This window comes from Eretmochelys imbricata, chromosome 9, assembly GCF_965152235.1.
Source record: "Eretmochelys imbricata isolate rEreImb1 chromosome 9, rEreImb1.hap1, whole genome shotgun sequence".
In the NCBI taxonomy this organism is placed as follows: Eukaryota; Metazoa; Chordata; order Testudines; family Cheloniidae; genus Eretmochelys; species Eretmochelys imbricata.
In genome coordinates this window covers 88,121,046-88,145,199 of record NC_135580.1, presented here as the reverse complement: position 1 = coordinate 88,145,199, position 24,154 = coordinate 88,121,046, and the positions used below count along the sequence as shown (strand labels likewise).

At 37.8% G+C, this 24,154-nt stretch overlaps 1 protein-coding gene across 2 annotated transcripts in view; it reads right to left on the bottom strand.

Annotated features, from left to right (window-relative positions):
• The window catches only part of THOC2 (THO complex subunit 2), a 108,786-nt gene that overhangs the window by 69,004 nt on the left and 15,628 nt on the right, over positions 1-24,154 (bottom strand). For both annotated transcript variants that reach the window (XM_077827259.1, XM_077827260.1), the window contains exons 5-10: positions 16,191-16,261; positions 13,353-13,474; positions 11,671-11,804; positions 6,991-7,157; positions 6,181-6,273; positions 5,205-5,360 (exon numbers count right to left, since the gene is read on the bottom strand). In XM_077827259.1, coding sequence (XP_077683385.1) covers positions 5,205-5,360; positions 6,181-6,273; positions 6,991-7,157; positions 11,671-11,804; positions 13,353-13,474; positions 16,191-16,261 — 743 coding nt within the window. The remainder of the gene's footprint in view (positions 1-5,204; positions 5,361-6,180; positions 6,274-6,990; positions 7,158-11,670; positions 11,805-13,352; positions 13,475-16,190; positions 16,262-24,154) is intronic.

Sequence of the window (24,154 nt, the reverse complement as noted above, 5' to 3'; positions counted from 1 at the left end):
TTTGGATCCGGCCTGCGGATTTGCCACCCAGTAGTGCCGTGGGCCCCACGCCGCTCCGGGAAGTGGCCCACACCATGTCCCTGCAGCCCCGGCGCTGCTCTTGCCTGTGGGTACCTCCTCCAAAGCTCCCATTGGCCAGGAACGGGGAACCACGGCCAATGGGAGCTTCGGAGGAGGTACCCACAGGTGCCCGGAAGAGATGGGGTCCACCTGACCAAGAAAGGGAAGAGCATCTTGGTGCACCGACTTGCCAACATAATGAGGAGGTCTTTAAACTCAAAGGGGGCAGGTGACAAAACCCACAAGTAGATTTTTTTTTAAAAAAGGTGATCTTAATAGAGAGTTGGGGTGTGGGTAAGGGGGAAGGGATGGAAAATTATAATAGGGTCATAACAACAACAAGAGGGAAAACAGTGGAGGGAATCTGCTCAACATCCTAGACATCTATACACAAATGCAAGGAGTATGGAAAATAAATGGAAGAACTGGAAATACAACAACACAAGCTACAGTTCAGAGTAGCAGCCATGTTAGTCTGTATTTGCAAAAAGAAAAGGAGTACTTGTGGCACCTTAGAGACTAACAAATTTATTTGAGCATAAGCTTTTGTGAGCTACAGCTCACTTCATCGGATGCATTCAGTGGAAAATACAGCATGAAGATTTATATACATAGAGAACATGAAACAATGGGTGTTACCATACACACTGTAACCAGAGTGATCACTTAAGGTGAGCTATTACCAGGAGGAGAGTGGGGCAGGGGGAGGGGGGAGGACAACCTTTTGTAGTGATAATCAAGGTGGGCCATTTCCATCAGTTGACAAGAACGTCTGAGGAACAGTGGGCTGAAGGTGATGGCTAATGGTGTTCTGTTATTTTCTTTGTTGGGCCTGTCCTGTAGTAGGTGACTTCTGGGTACTCTTCTGGCTCTGTCAACAGAACACCACTAGCCATCACCTTCAGCTCCCAAGTAAAACCTCTCCCACACATCATCAAGGATCTACAACTTATCCTGAAGGACGACCCATCACTCTCACGGATCTTGGGAGACAGGCCAGTCCTTGCTTACAGACAGCCCCCCAACCTGAAGCAAATACTCACCAGCAACCACACACCAGAACCACTAACCCAGGAACCTATCCCTGCAACAAAGCCCGTTGCCAACTGTGTCCACATATCTATTCAGGGGACACCATCATACGGCCTAATCACATCAGCCACACTATCAGAGGCTCGTTCACCTGCACATCTACCAATGTGATATATGCCATCATGTGCCAGCAATGCCCCTTTGCCATGTACATTGGTCAAACTGGACAGTTGCTACGTAAAAGAATAAATGGACACAAATCAAACGTCAAGAATTATAACATTCAAAAACCAGTTGGAGAACACTTCAATCTATCTGGTCACTCGATTACAGACCTAAAAGTGGCAATACTTCGACAAAAAAACTTCAAAAACAGACTCCAACGAGAGACTGCTGCTTTGGAATTAATTTGTAAACTGGATACAATTAACTTAGACTTGAATAGAGACTGGGAGGGGATGGGTCATTACACAAAGTAAAATGATTTCCCCATGTTTATTCCTCCCCTCCCCACACTGTTCCTCAGATGTTCTTGTCAACTGCTGGAAACGGCCCACCTTGATTATCACTACAAAAGGTTTTCCCCCCCTCCTCCCCCCACTCTCCTGCTGGTAATAGCTCACCTTAGGTGATCACTCTGGTTACAGTGTGTAGAGTAACACCCATTGTTTCATGTTCTCTATGTATATAAATCTCCCCACTGTATTTTCCACTGAATGCATCCGATGAAGTGAGCTGTAGCTCACGAAAGCTTATGCTCAAATAAACTGGTTAGTCTCTAACGTGCCACAAGTACTCCTTTTCTTTTTACAAGCTAAATTATGATATAATTTGGATCACTGAGATATCATGGGATAAGTCTCATGACTGGAATATTAGTATAGAGGGATATACTTATTTAGGAAGGAAAAGCAGGGAAATAAGGGAGGTAGTATTGAATTAAATAGCAAGAATATATAATCTTGGTCCAGAAGGAGGTAAGAGGCAGAACAGTTTAAATTCTCTGGGTGAAGATAAAAGGGGAAAAGAAACAGGGCATTGTCATGGTACTGCTACAGATCGCCAAATTAGGAAGGGGGGTGGGGGGGAAATGATGTATTTCTAGAACAGGGTAAAGATAGCTACAGCACTTGATCCAAGATTTAAGACTCTGAAGTGCCTTCCAAAATCTGAAAAGGACGGGGTGTGAAGCATGATTTCAGAAGTCTTAAAAGAGCAGTACTCTGATGTGGAAACTATAGAACCCAAACCACCAAAAAAATCAACCTTCTGCTGGTGACATCCTGACTCAGATGATAAAAATGAACATGCATTGGTCTGCACTGCTTTGAATCATTATCGAGCAGAACCCATCATCAGCATGGATGCATGAAGGGACATATAAATCTTTAGTGCATGTGGCAAGTAAATATCTTGCAACGCCAGCTACAACAGTGCCATGCGAATGCCTGTTCTCACTTTCAAGTGACATAGTAAACAAGAAGCAGGCAGTATTATCTCCTGCACATGTAAACAAATATGTTTGTCTCAGTGATTGGCTGAACAAGAAGTAGGACAGAGTAGACTTGTAGACTCTAAAGTTTTACATTGTTTTGTTTTGGAATGTAGTTTTTTTTGCACATAACTACATTTGTAAGTTCAACTTTCATGATAAAGAGATTGCATTTACAGTACTTGTGTTAAGTGAATTGAAAAATACTATTTCTTTTACTTTTACAGTGCAAATATTTATAATAAAAAATAAATATAAAGTGAGCACTGTACACTTTGTATTTTGTGTTGTAATTGAAATCAGTATTTGAAAACATGGAAAACATCCAAAAATATTTATATAACTGGTATTTTATTATTGTTTAACAAAGCGATTAATCGCTTGACAGCCCTAGTTTTCACCACTGGACACAAAAGACTAAAGGCAGGTCTATACTGAAAACATACATCAGCAAAACTACATCTCTGGGGTGCAAAAACCCCACACCCCCGAGAGACATAGCTATGCCAACCTAATCCCCCATGTAGACAGTGCCAGATCAACGGAAGAATTCTTCAGTCGACCGAGCTACAACCTCTCAGGGAGGTGGATTAACTACAGCAATAGGAGAAACTCTTTCATCGCTATAGCGCATGTCTCCACTGAAATACTACAGCAGCACAGTGCACCTAAGATTCACTGCATGGAACTGTTCTCAGAGGTACAAATCTAGTAACATTGCTCTGTCCTGTGACCTCTAACACTTGCACTACCTGTATTCTGAAATTGACTGTTTATTCATTATCCTAAACTCATCTCCACAGGCAAAAGTGGATACTGCTTTTTGCCAATATTAAACTATTGATTTTTCACAATAGTCTGTTTTCAGACAATATTAATTTCTAGCACTGAAGACAACAGCTAAAGATTCATGTAATGAGCATCTCTCCATCATGCTCCATCATCCAGCCAACTTTATTTCACAGCAGTTAAACTGTGTCTTTTCAAATGTCCTCACCCAGCTGTACCATACATAACAAAAGCGTCAAAAATCATGGATTAGAACAGGTTTATTTTCATATTAGCTACAAAACAAGTAGGCTAAGATTTTCAAAGACAACTTGGAGAGACAGCAACACAATGCCTATTAATACTAAGGTTGCCTGTGGAACTACGGTTGCCTGTGGAACTACAATTCAGCCCCCTTGTGAAAAATTACACATTCACATATTTTTTTCGCCATAGGACCCCTGCCTCATTCAGTGCAGAGGACGGAACTGTTATGGGGCAAATCAGGGTTGTGTAGTGAAGGAGACTTATCTGATCCTCACTTCGTTTGTTGCAGAAGTTGGAAGGTGAATAGTGAATTAGGCAGGGGCTTGCAGGAAGAGAAAGACCGGTCTCAGGGTTAAGGCATTTGAATGCCACCCTGGAGGTCTGGATTTTATCAGTACCTCTGCCATAGAGCTCCTGTGTGATGCTTGGCCAGTCACTTAAACCAAACTTTTCACAGGTGGTCCCTAATTGTGCTCTCCTTGCTTTCTGGGTGCCCAACTTGACACCCTGGGGGACTGATTTGCAGAAGTGCTGAGCACTCTAATGCATGTGAAGTTACTGGGAGCTATGCTTGACTATATAATGTGCTATAAAATGCTAAGTATTCTGACAAATCAGATCCTAGGCATCTCAAACCGGGCATGCAAAATTAGTGGATACTTATCCCCTTAATCTCTCTGCCCTCAGTTCCCCACCTGTAAAATGTGGAGATAATGCCCCTACCCTCCAACCATTAGTGAAAATAAATTAATCAGTGTCTGTGAAGCACTCAAGAGATGATAGTTATGAGCACCATAAGAAAGCCCATGAGGAAACTAATAACTGTTTTCAACACAGAGTTTGAATAGTATGCAGTAAATAAGGCATGGGCCACAAACTGAACTGTGAAGAGAAGAAAAAAATATTTAAATAGCTTCTCATTAAGGAAGCACTGTCCACTCTGTGGGCTGAATGAGAAAGAGGTCCTATGGGAAAAAATAGTATGTGGTCATGTAATTAAAGATTATATCACAATGAACACGCACAATGGGGCTGAACAGGCAACCTTAGTTCTGGCATTCCTAACTTTTAAGTGCTTGACTTTGCACCTTAATAATGTTCTTTTGGAGCAGTTTGTGTGTAATAGATTATATAAACCCTGCACAGTCAAAAATCAATTGTGGGTTACATGACGACACCTCCTACCAAGATTAACAACATACCAAAGCTTGTTAAACCAGCACAAAAGGTAGGCAAATCTTGAGTGATATTTATCGAAGGTGATAAGAAGGGGGGTGGGAGGAAGAGGAAGGAGGGACTCAAACTACCTAACTACAGAACTGAATATACAACCTTCAATGAATTCAGGACAAGACATTAGAACCAACACTTTTGGGGGAAGGGTTTCTTGCACAACAAAAATTACATCAGAAGTTGAAATAGGAGAGAAAACAGTTTAATTACAGTTCTGGTTTTGTTTTCGATAAACAGCCAATTAAATGTATTATCACAACTGGATACACTGTATTAAAAGGACAAAAAAGTAATTTTCATAGCAATGACCATGTTATGTTTACAATTATAATTAACTCATTTGAAAAAATACCTTTTCAGTTTTTTCCTCTTCCTTGTCCTTTTCCTTCTCTTTCTCTTCAGTCTTTTCAGAGGACAAAACCACCATTGTAAGTTTCCTAACAATTTGTTTAGCCTCTACAATCTCTCGTTTGTGTTCTTCAAGAATGGCATTATCTACTGGAAGAAGCTGAGAAAATAAAACATGGATGGTGTTAAGATACGTAAAGAAAAATTAACATAACCTGAAACTACTTTTTGAGCAATAAGCTTGAAGGAGAAAAAGCTACATCCCTTCTTCTTCCTGAAGAAATCAGGTCATTCCCTAGAAAGGAGAGTTTTTTGTTTTTGTTGTTTCGTTTTAACTTCCCAGGAGCACTTCAAAAATGATACATCCATGACATACCCTAATCAAGTAAGGAAGACTGAGGAATCATACTGCACACTGTCCTCAGAGCCAACAATAATTCAAAAAACAAAACCGAAAAGTATTGAAATCCAACTAAGATCAATGTAGTTAGGTTGACACAGGGCTAGCGTAGCCACTGCGTCACTTACATCAACTGTTGCTGGCCTCTGGAAGCTGTTCCACAATGAGCCACATTGACTGCTCTGGTCACCATTGTGAACTCTGCTGCCCAGGGGGCAGGTACACAGGAAGTCACCCCTCCCCTTTAAAGCCCCGCAAATTGTTGAAATTCCTGTTCCTGGTTGCCTGGCTTGATGACCACACCTAACAGTTCTCTGTTAAGTGTAACTGCCCAGTTGACCATGCCACCTACAAGCTGTAGATGCTCCTGCCTGAAGTACCACAGGAAATACTGGATCTCCTGGGACACATTTTGGCTGAGAGTGTGAAAGACTGGAGTAGGTAATCCATCTAAATTCTTTTCTCTGAATTCTCTGTGGTAACAGTTTTAGCAGTATGAGAAACAGGTCAGCTGCAAGTCCAATTTCATATTCATTTTTCTTAATAGTAACATTTAGTTAGAGAAAAATAAATAACTTACATGTACGTAAAGATCTTCCAAATCTATAAGATTATGTTGCAAAAGTACTGCAGCAACTCTGTATAAAGAGGAAGGTGTTTCACCATTTGGTTCCTAAAAGACAAGCATTATCATTTTTAGAAACAGCAAATCAAGAATGTCACAGAAAAGTAAAACTTACTTTTAAAAAATAAAAAATGCCAGTAAGAACAGAGAAAGCAGGCATCTTAATAATGGGGATAGGGAGAGCTTTTATCAAACATATTAATTTTGTCATTGTATATGGTCCTGTTACTATATTGATTCTGAATGAAGAAAGATGTGCAACCGATTATCTTCTTTCGCATCTCACAGTGACTGCATGCAATTACTAGTTCTGCAGTTGAGATGGTGAGATAGCACACTAAACATCAGCCATGCTTTCCTCATTCTTAGGGGTCTAGTCTGAGGTTTATAAGAATGTGTCATTTCCAGTAATGTAAGAACTTGCACATTTCATCTACAAGTTCAAATGGAGGACAATACAGTCAAACACTTAAAGTGTACTCTAAAAAATGTTTGGTTCAAATATAGTACTGAACAATTTCCATTTTAGATTATACACTGATGGTTAAAAAATTTAATGCAAAAAGTTATCCCACATTAAAGTATCATAAATAGAGAAAAGTACTATTTCTAAAATTGGACTTCTATAACCAATGCTAATTGTATTTTGTGGAAAGAAAACTTTTTTCCTAAACAAGCATCAAAAACTTACATCACTGAAATTACACAGAAATAGGGGTTGACAGAAGAAGGGGTGCTCAAATATTAAAAATACATCTATATTACCTGATAGAATTTGAATTTGAACCCAAGGATATGACACAGAGTTTGAGGTTCACACATATACATGTACGATTCTATCAAAGGTACAAAGAATTCATCATATTCCGGCCTACATTCATAGACTTCTAAGATAATATCCAAAACTCTGTTGGGATCCAAGTTAAAACATCCTATTGGGGGAAAAAATACAAATTAAAAATTCAGTTCTATTTCTCATTTCCTAATACAACATAATTAAATTAGAATTAGGAAAAATTGCAAATGAGCCATTAAAAAAAATCTTTTCAGCCATTTACTTTGAATAAAAAGCAATTCTCTCTACATCAAAATAAATAGGCAAAATTAAACAGAGCAGTATATATTTTGGCTTTATGGTACTATATTAAATATAGAAGTTGACAGCTATAGTAAACATCAGAATTTCAAAGTTAGGGATAGAACTGAGATTTAGATTAAAGTAAAAAGCTAAAAATTCAGTGTTCTTGTTAAATGCTATTGTATATTAACACTCAGATTTCATCAAAAAAAAAAAAAAGTCATTATGAACTCTATTTTTAGTCAGTTCCTTCTGCCGCACCTGCCAAAGGAAAATACAAATATTCACTCTGATAAGAGATCAAGGTATTTTCTTTAGTAAAATGTTAACCTCACCATTGCAAAACAGGAAGTTCTGGTCAGTTAAAGACTGACACGGGTTATCCAAAATATACCAATTGTGTGTCAGATAATCGCACACTGAGGAGTAAGGTGTTACATCTTAATTTTTAAATTGCCATAGAAATAGCTTTTGGTGAAAACAGAATGGCTGGTTTAATAGCTATAAGATGATTTGAAAAAAAACAGACCCAATGCCTGCAGTACTTCTAACTATCTTAATTAGTACTACAAAGGAACAGATATTTTATGGAAAACCAGTTTTGAGTCAAGAGAACTATGCAAGACAGAGGTGATCTGTAAAACATATTTTAAATTTTGAGTAGTACTATACTCTCTGTAGTAAATAGTGAAAGCATTCTATAGCTCTCTTCTAAAATAAGCGTCAAAGTACCTACAATACCAGCTATCTCAGGCAACTACAAAATTGATCTCTGCTAGATTTGAAGCTGAACTTTATCAGATATTAGCACAGCCTTTGTAGAGTATAGGGTACCGGAGCAGTCTTCTCCCCAGTCATCTAATTTAGCTATTATTCCTTAAATACTAAAACATGAAAGGGAGGCCTGAAAGCTCTGACTCTTACTATCCCATTTCCTTACTGATGTTAAGGTGTCTGTAAAATTTGGGTATCTTGCCTGAAGTCTCTTCCCCATTTTAATTAATCAGATCAATTTAGTTTTGGCTCAATGTTTAACAACAGTCTTGTTGCAAAATCCTTCTTCTCTGAGACCCAGCAAGCCCCAAACTGAAGTGGCTTCCCAATACACAGAGGCAGCTTTTAACAGGATTTGAATACAGATACCTCCTCCCCATGATTTAGATTTGGCTTTTGCAGAAACTTCCTTAAGTGGCACCAGATTTTGCACACTTCTCCTAAAGAGGGACAAGGCAGTATCACCCACTTTCTCCCATACTCTTTGTCCTTGCTATAGAACCCCTAGGACAGGCTATTCACTCTTCAAATTTCATTCAGCTCTAATTTAATTGCCTTAATCGAACACTCTGGTAACATTTTAGCTTTCAACAGTAATTCTAATAAAACAGAAGTATTAGCTGTCTAGTCCTCCAGGGATCCCTGCATTCAGACAATCAGTTGCTCCTTTTTTTAACGCTGAGAAATCACTTGGGTATCTAGGTGTTCCCACTTCTGCATTCCTGCAAAATTTTATACACTGCTGACCAAAAAAAATAAATAAATAAATCAAAGATGACCTTTCAGAACTGTTCCTCTTATCTCTAATGGGTAGAATGACCTAATTAAAATGACAATATGACCTAAAATAATGCTTACTACTTTTGATTCTAAACAAGAGAGAGGTATTTGACTTGAAGGGTTTGTTCTTTCATTTCATCTGGCTTGGCAGACACCCACTCAGATAGATATCAGATTTCAGGAGGTCTGAAAAAGAGGGAAGCCACAAATCTTCAACCATATCAACTGAAGTCCTTTATTCAAGGCCCAGTGACAGATATTGCAATCTGATTAAGTTTATGTATCACTGTGGGCTAGAGATCACATGCAACTCGGAGAGAGGGAGCACCACGAGAGGTCCACAATCATTGCAGAAGGGTGGGAAAGGCCTTGGCCTACTAGGGCCCTAAAAAATGATGGGTGACTCCTGGTATATTTAGTGTGTGTTATAAAATAACCAATAAATTGATTTAATATTCTCTCTGTAATGCTTTTACCTTAAGAATAAATGTGCTTGCTTAGAAAGAGCTGTGTGGTAACTTATAACTGCAGGCAATTCACTATTCATAGCCTTCAAAGAAAAAGCAACGAACAGGTGCTGGCCTTTAGGCAGACTGGGGATATGACAGTGTAAGGCAGGAAGTTGGGCAGTCTTAAAACCTGCAATCAGAAGGGCATGGGACAAGGGTCTCTACCCAGACACAGGTGACAACAGAAGAACTGAGACCTGACTGGGCACTCCTTGCATGCACTGCAGAGGGCAAAAATACTGGTACAGTTACCCTGAAACTAGGACAACCCCCATATATGCTTGGAGAAGCGTGTATAATTAAATGGGTGAATATTTGACTCACCATTGCAGCCTATATGTAATTGTTTCCCTCAAGGCTGGCAAGACCTATTTTTAAACTATTAAGAAACACACTAATCCACCGCAATCTTTTCAGTTTAGGAAACGTTCATTTATTCATAGACTTTCAATATATCTTCTCTCCCCAGTACTATCAATTTTGCTAAGTATTTTATTAATTTGTGGAAAATAAAGCTAAATTATCAATGTCTCCTGTGGAAGTAATCTTAGACATGCCTGGTTTAACCTCTCTACTAAAGAAGTATTAGACAGACCCTGATAGTTCTCTGGGGAGACAACCTAAAAGCTGATGGAGATAGTGAGCAAACAATCAATTACAGAGGAAGTTAAATGTTGAAAGGAGACTCATTATAAAATATCAGTTTCTCTCACTCCAGCTCTCCACAGCAGGTTTCTTGCTACTTCTAGCCCACACTTTATAATGCAAGGTGAGGATTATAAACTGGGGAAACTGTTGGTAGAAATGTCCAAAGACAGTTTTGAGTCCAGTTTAATTTAAACTAATTGTTTCAGTGGGATTATTTGAGATCTCCCCCTCTTAGTACTGCTGAGTCATCTCACTCAAACTCCTTTACTGCTATCCTTGTAAGAAGGGAAGCAAACTTGGACCTGTATATATCAGGAAATGTCTTACATTAAACACATACTGCATACTCTGTCCCTGGAGGTCTATGTTCTTAAAGAACCCATATATGACAAAAATCCTCTGCTCCAGGGGAATAAAAGGAGTTAGAAGACTATGAGGTACGGAGACAATACCTGCGCAGACTTTCAGGCTGGGGGGAGGAAGGGGAGATGAAGTCAGTCTAAAACAGAGGTTCTCAAACTTTTGTATCGGTGACCCCTTTCACATAGCAAGTCTCTGAGTGCGACCCCCTTTACAAATTAAAAAACAATTTTTATACTAAACACTATTATAAATGCTGGAGGGAAGTCGGGTTTGGGGGTGGAAGCTGAGGGCTCACGACCCCACGTAATAACCTCACAACCTCATGAGGGGTCAGGACCCCCAGTTTGAGAACCCCTGGTCTAAAATACAGACTTGTATACACACACAAGCAATCGAAGTATGGTTAATTTACCAGGCAACCCAGACTCTGTCTGTATTTTACTGTTGCCTGCTCACGTATAATATTAAGCAAACAAAGTAGTATGTGGTCATTTTACCTATTTTTAACTAAACCGCAAATCTGAAACAGCTAAATTACTTAAGGTCTTAGTCTGCCGAAGGTGCTGCATTATGTGCATACAGAACAGCTACATATAATCAAACTTTTAGTCTTAATGTGGAAGGCTAATTTGCAAGCAGTCACTAAAAATATATTTATATATAGCTGATCTGAGCAGATTTAGATTTTTTTTTAATTTAACTTGGGCTCCCATTGTGACACACTTTTGCCAAGTTCAATCCTTTATGAATACTTAACCAACCACAGATGGATCTATGTGAGGGAATCCAACAACATTTACTGATTTTCATTTCATTTAAGAAATACCAATTTCTTTGATTTCTGCTTTTTAGACTAACTGGATAGCCGTTTATTCTTCTGGGTATCTAAACTAATAAAAAAAAAAAGGCACTGGTAAGTCACCATGCTCCCACCAATTAAAAAGAAGGATGCATCATCATAAAACTCCATTCTTAAATATATATAATCCAAAATAAATAAATTGTGGAGAACCACATGTAAAGCTGGGCTGACAACTTCAGCACCACTAGTAAATTGAAATACATAGCATTTACATAATTAACACTACCACAGAAACTCCCCAAAAGAAACTTCTGCCTACAGAACCAACCCTGGAGATTATGCAACGCAATGTATTACCTTAGCACCGTAAATCTGCTGTCTGATCCCCAAAAGACACCAAAAAAGTTGTCCAGAGTGGCTCTCTACAGAAGCAACTCTAGATGATTATATAGGAAAATAATTACTTATATTTGCTTCAATAAATTCCTTACCGATTAAAGATTTGATATTTTCTAGGATTAAATCACTAGTGATATTGCCGGATAAATCTTGCCCCAGTTCAGCAATCAGCTTTGCATAACCTTCATTCTCTTCTCTTAATAAGTTAAATTTCTGTTGTTTATAACTGCAATTAGATAAATAGATATTAAACACTATCAAATGAAGAGTACAGCTCAGCACAAGATAGCTATTCATAATAGTAAAGTTTATACAGGTTAAATATTTTATAAATATTAAACTTATCTACCAATATTGAATACATGCTTATGAATTAATGGTTTTATTTCCAACCATTAGGAAAACTACAGAATGCAGAAAACAATAAGCTTCATTTCAAATAGTGGCTAAGGACCCTGAGTTGCTGAGCACAGGTCCCAGACTAACAAAAACATCAAGCTCACATTTAACTTTCAGCATGTGATTAATCCCTTTTAAATCAATGGGACTATCATGTGCTTAATATTAAACTTGTTCCTAACTGCTTTGATGGATGGGGTCAGAATATCAGCACCTTTCAGGATTGAGCTCTAGGGATCTAAACTAATTTTAACTGCATTTCATAGACACTGTAAATGAAACAGTAGACATGTAGACACAGAGTCTTTGCTTACAATCCAAAGACCAAAAGCACTGCACTAGATAGTTTAGGAAAACAACAAAAGCCTAGGCTTAAGTCAGAGATCTTAGTAATTTATTTTTAAGTATTTTGCAAGTTAGCATTTTCTACCACTGAAAGCTTAAATATTTGAAACCACTGGAGCAAAGATAATTAGGCATTATAATAAAATGTAAATTTCACATACAGTAAAAGCTTTTTTAACCGGCACGTTGGAAACAGGGGGGTGCCAGCAAATTAAAAATGCCAGTTAACTCAGAGGGAGGGGTTTGGAGTGCAGGGGCATGGGAGGGGCAGCAGGGTGCACTCTGGGAGGGAGTTTGGGTCCAGGATGGGGTTTGGGTCGTGGGAGGGCCAGATTGGGAGGGCGCACTCACCTCCGGTGGCTCCCCACAAGCAACTCCCAATCCCTGCTGCTCCTGGTGGAGGCGCAGCCAGGTGGCTCTGCCTCTGCAAGGAGGCACGCTGCCTCCATCTATAGGCACCCCCCACCACAGTTCCCATTGGCCACGGTTCCCGGCCAATGGGCTGGGAGCTGCGGAGTCAACACTCGGGGAGGGGGGACAGAGGTAGCGTGCCTACAAGCCACCTGGCTGTTCCTCCACCAGCAACAGCAGGGACAGGGAGCAGCTTGCAGGGAGCCGCCAGAGGTGAGCACCCTCCTCCCCCCAAGGACCCCAACCTCCTCCTGTGCCCCAAGCCCCTCCCAGACCATGCCCCACAGCCCCTCCCACACCCCAGCCGGTCCCGCACCAACTGCATTATAAACCGGATTTTCAGTGCAGATCAGAAATGCCGATTTATAGAGCTTGACGGTTGGTGAAGTGCTGGATAAAAGAGCTTTTACTGTATCTATGAAAAATATAAAAGGACAAATTATGTTTTACTACCAAGGAGTAATTTTAGTACAACAAAACATTTCACTTTAAAAACCACCAAGTATTTCATAAAATTTTCAACATGGAAAAAATTACTTTGAAAATATATAGATTATAAAAAGCTACATTTAAAGAAATTGACCTGCACCCCCAAAAAAATCTACACACACACACTTACAAAAGTTTTGTCTTGATTTTAACAGATTTCTGATTAAACTGCTGAGACTGTTTGATGAGCCCTAATGATTCCAGTGTTTCCGGATCCAGACGCTCCTTTAGGACGGTGTCTGAAACAAGGTACTGTACAAAACAAGAATGCAGCATGCATGTCATACATATGAGTTGATAAGTATATTAAACTAAACAGCATTTGATCTTGACCCTGGGTTATCTGTGTATGTATACTAATAGTGAAAATAAAGGTAATTCAAATACAAAACATACCATATAAACTCAGTTTCAAAAGGAACAATTGCTTGCAACTGAAAAGCTACAATTCTACAAATGAGGAATCTATATAAAATACTCTGAAAGCTACGGAGTTTGCAGTGTGTGGTACCACAGGATTATCTTTTTTAGCCTGATTACTAAAACTTTTGCCTGTGGCCAAAATCACTATATATTCCCTTCATATGTTTTGAAAAACAAGTGCAACACTCATTTTCACATGCAGAAGCTTCTTACAATTAAAAGTCTTATTCTACATGATGGAAAAGGCCAACTCCTAGACACAAAAGAGGCTGCACCAATGGGACGTCCAGCAGAACACTCATACACACCTTGATGAAAAAAAAACCCAAAAACCTCATAGAATTAACAGAAAATACTATCTTTTTTTACAGGTTTTTTTTAAACTATCCTATAGAATTTGACAGAAAATTATATCCCTGCTATAGATTTTTTAATAGATAGGTTCAAAACCCTGTAAAAAATTTAACAATTTTTATTAAATTCGACTACTTTTCAATATAGTTCCTGTAGAAATCCTTTGGTATCACTGATATTAAATTCCAGATGCCCTATAATGGTATCCAAACTACAGATAGCAGGACAAGTCAACATTTTTAGATTGACTACTCAAAGAGGAAAAACATCTAACTGATATACACGTAGGGACTTGGAAGCAAGGTCTCAAACCATCTATATGAGCCCAAAGTACCTGAGCTTGAGAGTCATATTTCATTTCCTGGAAATAATTAATTATTATTTGTTTCTAACAGCATCCACTATGTTATGCTCAAATGAGACCGACCATCACCTGTTGGCTGTCTATAACACGATTCCCCATCTGCGAGCCACTTGAAGTATAAGCAACACTTCAAGATGATATGCAAAGCTACTTCTGTTACAATGGTAAAGTGAAGGGTTCTGCTACCTGTAGTCCCATGCAAGGCATTAAGGGCTTCCAGAGGCTCTGGCCAACTAAACAAAAAAATGACATGCTGCGAAGCTGCTTAATGTTATCAAGTGTTTCTCCAATGCAAACTCCACCACGATCAAATCAGCAGATGACACAAAAATCAGATTAGCAGCAAACACAAAGGAGGACCAGACCTAACTGCAAAGGGTCATGGAGATATAAGAACATTTTGGGATGCAAGCAACGGGGGAATATTTTATACTAATTAGAAATGCTCCCAAAAGGAAAAATCCTACATCTCAAAACCTCAAATTTTAGTAAGGTGAGAGACTGGAATCCAAACCTAGATCCAAATTTAGTAGTTTAGTAGTCATAATGGCAAAACCAAAAATGAATACATCCAAACACTGGGGAAAGGACAGGTCACATTCAAAATCCAGATAAAAGGTTTGTAGGTTGAGCCCCAGTTATAATATTAAAATACAGTCCAGTGCTCAGACAAGGAAACATAATGTAGAAAAAAAAAGGCAGAACCAAGCCACTTCAGCCACCACATAAAAACAAGGTTATTTTTATCTAGTCTAACACTGGCCTAATAGACCTTTATTATCTAATCAACACTTTAGCTGAAGCCCAGATGTAGAATCAAGATTGGAATGGAGGTGTCTGTGAGAGGATCGCCATCTTAAGAAATGGTCCAAAATATGCAAAAAAAAAAAAAAAAAAATTGACAATGACTACTATAATGGATATTTTCAGCTGTAAAGTAATTTGAGTCCAGCCCATGACCAATGGGGCTTGATATCTTGACAGCTAATAAAAACTCAACAAAAACTTGAACACAATACACATTTTTAATAATACAGTGTCTTATACAAACTAAAACTCACAACGTAAGAAAAAGAACTGCTATTGTATACAAATAAGGCACATGACAGGTACAAAGCGGCACTGTCACCTAACAAAAGAGCCTCTAATATTTATAGGGGGGAAGGAGGCTATAATTAAATTAATTCATTACAACAGATTTTGGAGTTTCACATCTCACATATTCACTAAATCTAGAAAAACTGTGACAAATTAAGGATCATAAAAATTCTAGATATGCAATTTGTCTAATTCTTTCCTCCATGATCTTTATTTTGTGGGAAAGAATTAACCAATAAAAGAGGAGTAAATTTGGAGGAGGAACACCACCCACTGTTGTTCACAAACTGTTTTGCCTGAAACTAATGACTAGTCATTCTGTGCAATTATAATGCAGCTAGTTAAAACAGTTATCTGTTCTTATAAGTCTACATAATAAAGAACCACAGGATTTGCCATATGTGATAAGACAACTGGTCTATCTGCTATTCTGTTATTCTGCTTTACCTCACACTAACAAACCTTCTGACTACAAGGATGAAAGTAATGTAGTTATTCTCTTGGCAATAAAAACATGTGGTTTGAAATATACAACAAATTAGTATATGTCGTATACATACACAGTATTTCTTACAAAATAAGTAATAATTTAAAAATAAACTCAATAATTACATTACATACAATTTTTTCCCTAAAAAATATCTGGTAAAAGATACAGATTTCAATTTTCTTGTCATATTTTAACGTGGAAGTTTTTTGCTACACAAGAAGTATGTAAGTGCAACTTACCAAACAGGCTAACACCAGTTGCGTAAAATGATCTCTCTTGCTTTTTTCTTCTAAACAACTTGTTTCGATATCTGAAGTAAAGGAATATGGGGAAGGGTAAAATGAGACATTACTGGTCATGGAGACATATCTTTCTGGTTTCTCTCTGATTTCTCCACTGCAATGTAGAAGGCCCATTCTTCCTTTTGTGATGAATCCTAATAAAAATCTGCTTGCACATGTATTAATACTTAAGATTCAGTTATAATTAACATTCTGCTTCTGTGTCTAGTCTAACCATTCATTAACACTCAGCTTACTGTAACATTTAGTGGCTGATTCTATTGATAAAAAGAATTCACACACTGCACACCTATAAATCCAGCGGTTGTTAACACTGGTGGCACAAATGCTGGAGACAAGAATGAATAACAGAAGATAATTCACTTTTTTCTTGCCCTTTTCCCTGTCTAAGTGAGGCCTATGACCAGCAGTAGGTACAGCAGGTAGAAGGAGGGATAGGACCAGAAGGCAGGGAAACCAACATACAGTAGAACCTTAGAGTTACGAAACTGCCCGGTCAACCACACACCTCATTTGGAACTGGAAGTACGCAATCAGGGGGTGGAGAGCAAATATAGTACAGTACTGTGCTAAACATAATCTACTAAAAAAAAGGGAAAGTTTAAAAAACATTTGACAAGGTAAGGACACTTTCTGTGCTTTTTCAGTTAAATTAAGATGGTTAAAAGTAGCATTTTTCTTTTGCATAGTAAAGTTTCAAATTTGTATTAAGTCAATGTTCAGTTGTAAACCTTTGAAAGAACTATAACATTTTGTTCAGTTACATTCTTCAGGTGTTCATAACTCTGAGATTCCACTACACTCTGTACAGTATAAACATTATTTCTATCTGCAGTTGGTAAAGAGTTAGCTGTTCCCCCTATGTCACTGGTCTACCCTCCCATGTTTTTTCTCCACATTCTCTCTCTCTCTCTCTCTCTCTTTCTGCTGTTACAGTCAGCTGTTGAAGCAGTAACATATGAGAGCCTTTCAGGCAGCTTATCAGGTCCTACAGGAGTGCACATTCCACAACACAGTAATCAATAGACTACCCCGGTCTAGAGTAGTTTAGATCCCTCTAATTCATCAAGACAGGGGAGAGCAAGAGAGGGAAAACCCTATAGGAAAATGCAAGGGCGTCTTAAATAAAACCGGTCAGAATTTAGTTTTACAAAGTTATGGAGCAGAAACAGGACTAAGGTGCACTGAATCAGAACAATACATTTGAGAACACACAGCAGATCTGTTCCCCTATTTTTCAACAATAAAAAAAAAATTCTGAGCAATGGACATTTACCTATTTTCAAAATAAATTAAAGAAAAATGAGAACAAACAAGTAAACTTCCCTTACTCATCTCTGCGTCTTCTTTAATACCTCCCCGCATCAAGGGAATAGTTTAACTAATCTTGTGCACAGAACAACTGTTCTCTCCTCATTCAAATTTTTCCTCAAAAAACACTCCCCCTTTCACCAGGCCTATTAACTCAAGTCTTCCATTGTTATATAAAACATGTTTCCTTAGAGATTTTAAAATATAACTGTTTTGAACCCCAGGTTGTATCATATTCTGCTTCTCACAGCCTGTATCTTTGATCCTGGTGCTCACAATCCCCTACTGCATATCTGTTATCAGTTATCACTTTAGATTGCAAACTCTTCAGGTAGAAATATTAGATGAAATTGTGCTCTGAATTACACTTGTGGAACAAGACAGTATTCAGCTCTTTATCTTTTTATTTCTGCATGTAAAACCGATATTCACTCACCAACTGAGCTACAGATAATAAATAAGGTAATGAACATATCAAAAATAAATGGCAGTTACGCAAAAATAATTTGATTTGGAAACAGTAATTACTATCCTGAAGACCCTTGGCTACAATAAGTTATATTTGCATCTGTACATTTGAACCCAAGCAAAATTAATGATCAAGTATTCAGAATATAAATTTTTGAGGGGCAGGAAGCATTTTGTTTCAATGGAAGTGTGAGGTTACTAATGAAACTAAATCCAGGTTATAAATTAATAAATTGTTATTAAACAAGTTTGATTTCTAAAATAACAGCAAATATACAAATAAAACCATTTTCACTAAAAGGGAGCATAGAAATGTATTGGCCTATTCGCCTCTGAAATTCTATTTTCCATTGACGTTTTGCTTTCTCATAATAGAATGACAGCACTTTTTTGGAAATATTACACCTACACTTCTATTCTAAATAAAAAGAGTGATGATCTGTGACAGACTAAAGCAAAGACATTTAAATATGAAGCACATATGGCCATATGGAACAATTTTTACAGTGAGGGTGCTGAAGGCAGAAACCAGATATTAGGGTTATTAATAGGCCTGTCAAGCAATTAAAAAAATTAATCGCGATTAATTGTGCTTTAAACAATAATAAAATACCATTTATTTAAATATTTTTGATGTTTTCCACATTTCCAAATATATTGATTTCAATTACAACACAGAATACAAAGTGTACAGTGCCCACTTTATATTTATTTATTATAAATATTTGCACTGTAAAATAAAATAGTATTTTCCAATTCACTTAATACAAGTACTGTAGTGCAATCTCTATCATGAAAGTTGACCTTACAAATGTAGAGTTATGTACAAAAAATAACTGCATTCAGAAATAAAACAATCTAAAACTTTAGGACAGAGTGGACTTGTAGGCTCTACTTCTTGTTCAGTCAATCTTTCAGTTCAGACAAACCAATTTGTTTACATTTTCAGGAGATAATGCTGCCCGCTTCTTGTTTACTATGCCACCTGAAAGTGAGAACAGGCATTCGCATGGCACTGTTGTAGCCGGCATTGCAAGATATTTATGTGCCAGATGCGCTGAAGATTCATATGTCCCTTCATGCTTCAACCACCATTCCAGAGGACGTGCGTCCATGCTGATGATGGGTTCTGCTTGATAACGATCCAAAACAGTGCAGACCGATGCATGTTCATTTTCTTCATCTGAGTCAGATGTCACCAGCAGAAGGTTGATTTTCTTTTTTGGTGGTTCGGGTTCTCTAATTTCCGCACTGGATTGTTGCTCTTTTAAGACTTCCGAAAGCACGCTCCACACCCCATCCCTCTCAGATTTTGGAAGGCACTTCAGATTCTTAAATCTTGGGTCGTGTGCTGTAGCTATCTTTAGAAATCTCACATTGGTACCTTCTTTGCGTTTTGTCAAATCTTCAGTGAAAGTATTCTTAAAACGAACAACATGTGGGATCATCATCTGAGACTGCTATAATATGAAATATATGGCAGAATGCGGGTAAAACACAGAGCAGGAGACATACAATTCTCCCCCAAGAAGTTGAGTCACAAATGTAATTAACATTTTTTTTTTTAAAGTATGTCCTCTGGAATGGTGACCAAAGCATGAAGGGGCATACGAATGTTTAGCATATACGGCATGTAAATACCTTGCAATATTGACTACAAAAGTGCCATGTGAATGTCTGTTCTCACTTTCAGGTGACATTGTAAATAAGAAGCGGGAAGCATTATCGCCCGTAAATGTAAACAAACTTGCTTCTCTGAGCGATTGGCTGAACAAGAAGTAGGACTGAGTAGACTTGTAGGTGCTAAAGTTTTACATTGTTTTCTTTTTGAGTGCAGTTATATAACACACAAAAAATCTACACTTGTAAGTTGCGCTTTCATGATAAAGAGATTGCACTACGGTACTTGTATGAGGTGAATTGCAAAATAGTACTTCTTTTATCATTTTCACAGTGCAAATATTTTAATAAAAATAACAAAGCGAGAACTGTACACTTTGTATTCTGCATTGTAATTGAAATAAATATACTTGAAAATGTAGAAAAACATCCAAAACATTTAATAAATTTCAATTGGTATTCTATTGTTTAACAATGCGATTAACACGGAGATTAATTTTTTTTAGTTAATCGCGTGAGTTAACTGTGATTAATCGACAGCCCTAGCTATTACCACTTCAAGCCAAGAAAACCAGTTCCGGCACCTATGTATTCTTAATTCATACAGTTGTGAGAAAAGCAGAAGTTTGAGTATCAACTATTACTTTAAATTTTCCAGATTTTTCAGTTATGCCACAACTGTTTTATTCAACAATATTTTAAATTAGCTGAAGTCTCATTATTTATTCCCCCGAGACTAAAAAACTGTAATGAACTTGCTGCTTTTAAACAAACTGAGCTCTATCGCACTCAAGGTTCCTTCCCCACTCTGAACGCTAGGGTACAGATGTGGGGACCTGCATGAAAAACCTCCTAAGCTTCTCTTTACCAGCTTAGGTCAAAACTTCCCCAAGGTACAAAATATTCCACCCTTTGTCCTTGGATTGGCCGCTACCACCACCAAACAAATACTGGTTACTGGGGAAGAGCTGTTTGGACACGTCTTTCCCCCCAAAATACTTCCCAAAACCTTGCACCCCACTTTCTGGACAAGGTTTCGTAAAAAGCCTCACCAATTTGCCTAGATGACTACAGACCCAGACCCTTGGATCTGAGAACAATGAAAAAGCATTCAGTTTTCTTACAAGAAGACTTTTAATAGAAATAGAAGTAAACAGAAATAAAGAAATCCCCCCTGTAAAATCAGGATGGTAGATACCTTACAGGGTAATTAGATTCAAAACATAGAGAATCCCTCTAGGCAAAACCTTAAGTTACAAAAAAGATACTATTTCTGTCTGTGTTATTCTATTCAGCACAATTCTTTTCTCAGCCATTTAAAAAAATCATAATCTAACACATACCTAGCTAGATTACTTACTAAAAGTTCTAAGACTCCATTCCTGGTCTATCCCCGGCAGAAACCAGCATATAGACAGACCCACAGATCCTTTGTTTCTCTCCCTCCTCCCAGCTTTTGAAAGTATCTTGTCTCCTCATAGGTCATTTTGGTCAGGTGCCAGCGAGGTTACCTTTAGCTTCTTAACCCTTTGCAGGTGAGAGGAGCTTTCCCCTGGCCAGGAGGGATTTCAAAGGGGTTTACCCTTCCCTTTATATTTATGACACACTGTGAATGTAAAACTGTGTAATTTATCTAAGTTTCTGCATCTGAATTTTTTGAAAAAATTTTCTTTGTAATCAGCTTTTAGAGTTATTCAAGAGAAAACAGTCTACCCTATATTTTCTATTATCCATAACAGGTAGAAATCTAGTAGCAATCACCAAATAATATAGTGGTATAATTACTGTGAATTTTAACTCAACTGTGTGCTCAGTTAACTATAATGGCTTGTCTATAAAGTAACTGGGCAATTAGTCTGCATATTCTATAAAGTAAGAATCATTTTAAAGTTTACTGAAAAACACCCACACCAGAATTTTTATATTTCAATATTTAAGCCTTTTAAATATGTTTTCTACAACTATGTTTTAAATCTAGAACTAGAAAAAGGATTAGGCCTTACTTGGAACTAATCATTTACATGGAGTACAAAAAACCCCACCATTGTTAGTTTAACATTGAAGCTGAGAAATCAAGTGCAAAAGTTAAGGTTGCTTCTGCAATATTAACCATTGCTTTGAACGTAGCTAGTATCTGTTTGTCTTGTTAAAGATTGATATATTTTGTGTTATCAATGTAGAATATCAAAAGCACAGAACATGTAACATTGCTCTGGTTAATATCGCAGGAAGAACTGCCATTAGATTTCTCAACCTCCTCAATGTTGCTTTAAATACTACTTTTTGCATTTAGATCAGATCGTGGCCCACTTGTACGGCACTATAAGGTGCCCCACTACTACCTTACTACCCGTTACACTGCTCACAGCGCATAAGGTGAAGCAGCCTCTCTAGAAGCATAGATCATAGTTAGGTTGGCGTGTCAAAAGACATAGACACTAAGCTAGGTACAGAGCCAGTGACGTTTACACTTTTCCCAGATCAGCAGTCAGACTGAGGGTTTGTCCACACTACCGCTTAAGTCGATGTAAATTACGTCGCTGGAGGGGAGGGGAGGGGAGGTGTGAAAAAGCCACCCCCACAAGCAATGCAAGTTACATCAACCTAAGTGCTGTCCCCACTGGTGGTTTGTCAGCGGGAGACGCTCTCCCACCAACATAGTTGCTGCCTCTCACTGAGGTGGAGTAATTATGCCTCTCCCGTCGGCATAGCACATCTTCCCCAGACATGCTAAAGCAGCACAGCTGCATTAGTGCAGCTGAGCCGAGGTAGCACAGTAGTGTAGATTAGCCCTGAATCACAATCTCTCTCCTGAACCACTCCAGACAGTTCAACAATGCATAACCCCTATCTCAGGGAAGATCATTAACACACAAACTAGCCCTCAATTTCCCTGATATTTTTAAAAGGAATGAATTCCAGAACTATTTAGTTCAGGGATATAAATAAGCCCACAATCTTCACCATAAAAATCAATAAAAATTATGTTAATATAGAAGCTAGGGTGAAATCCACCATGAGACATTAAAAAAGGTCTTTTTTGCCAATCCCTTGTTTCTACTAATGGAGAATTTGAGTGATCCCAAGGATCCCATTTTCAGAAACAACTTAGGGTAGGCCAGGGCAGCTTTATCTTCTCCTGTAGCCACAACTCTCTCAACAGCTACCGTTGAGCACTCAGGTGATATGCAAAGCAAGATGGTATCCTCTTTACGGCTCCTTTATGTACAAATTGCTCCTCTCCTTTCCCAGCCCCAAATGTTTCTGCTTATTTATTTACATTAGAAAAAATCAGGTCCAAAATATGCATGTTTTTGCTAGAGGACTTTGGCAATAATGCACAATATCAGAGCCCTCCAACATAAAGGGGGAGAAAAGTCAGTTTCCTAAATGAAATTAGTAGCTACGTTTATACACGTTCATGTAGATTACAAATCTGGAAAAGAAAGCAAAAGAACAGTCTCAAGAGTTTCTTGGTGGTCCATACAGATATCAAACAAATAATAGAGAAAACGCTGCTGCTGATCCTAATGATAGTAGCTGGTCCAGAATTTCATTGATGTTAGCAGTTTTGGGTAAAATGCTATACATTCCTGGATGACAAAATCTTAAAGATCTTTAAGAGAAGACTCACTGTCCCATATTAGTCAAGTGAAACTCCAAGACCACTCACGCAACTAAAGCCACTTCTCAATTCAATTTAACTTTTTCAACTACAGTTTACAACTGTTTTTCAGAATCTTTATCTCACCACATATATATATATGAAATTGAACACATAAATCTGACTTCCTGTTAGAAATGTGCTCATAACAGATCAAGTTACTTACCAAGTTACAGAGCTACCATGTTTGATGACATGGTAAGAAACAACTCTTCTGATTGCTATCACTGTAGCTAAAGAGAATATTCCTTTGAAATGGGTGGGCTATGTTCCTTTTAAATCTTAAATCTTCCTGAATTTGAGTCTTCTTATATAATAAATTTTTCATAGGTCAGTTAGCACCATTTTTGTAAAAATCACCAAAATTTTGTAAATAAACTGCCTAAAAGATATGACTGTTCATCCTTTGACTAAAGGACTAGAACATAATATCCTTTGCCTTGTGATTTATGCGATTTCATATTTATTTTTTGTACACACATTGACCCTCTTGAAGTAATCTGATCTTCGAAGGCACAAGGATCTGCCCACACAGATCTGATTGCAGCAGGAGGTACTCTTTTAGTAATTGTGTTTTCATAGTACTTGTTTTTCCAGATATGTATGGATTTACATAATTCCTGCAAGTATCTTCTTAGTTTGTTTTATATATTATATAGGCTGTTTGAAAAATTCAATAAAATATCTTAATTAAAAACAAGGTAAATCATGACATTTTTCTACAGTTGAAAAAAAGGTAGAAAGAACTTTCAGTAGATAGAGGGAAAGGAAAGTGTACTTTTTTCTCTTGCATCTTATCTTTGAAGTATTTGTTTTGTCTATACTCATTGTTCTTCCA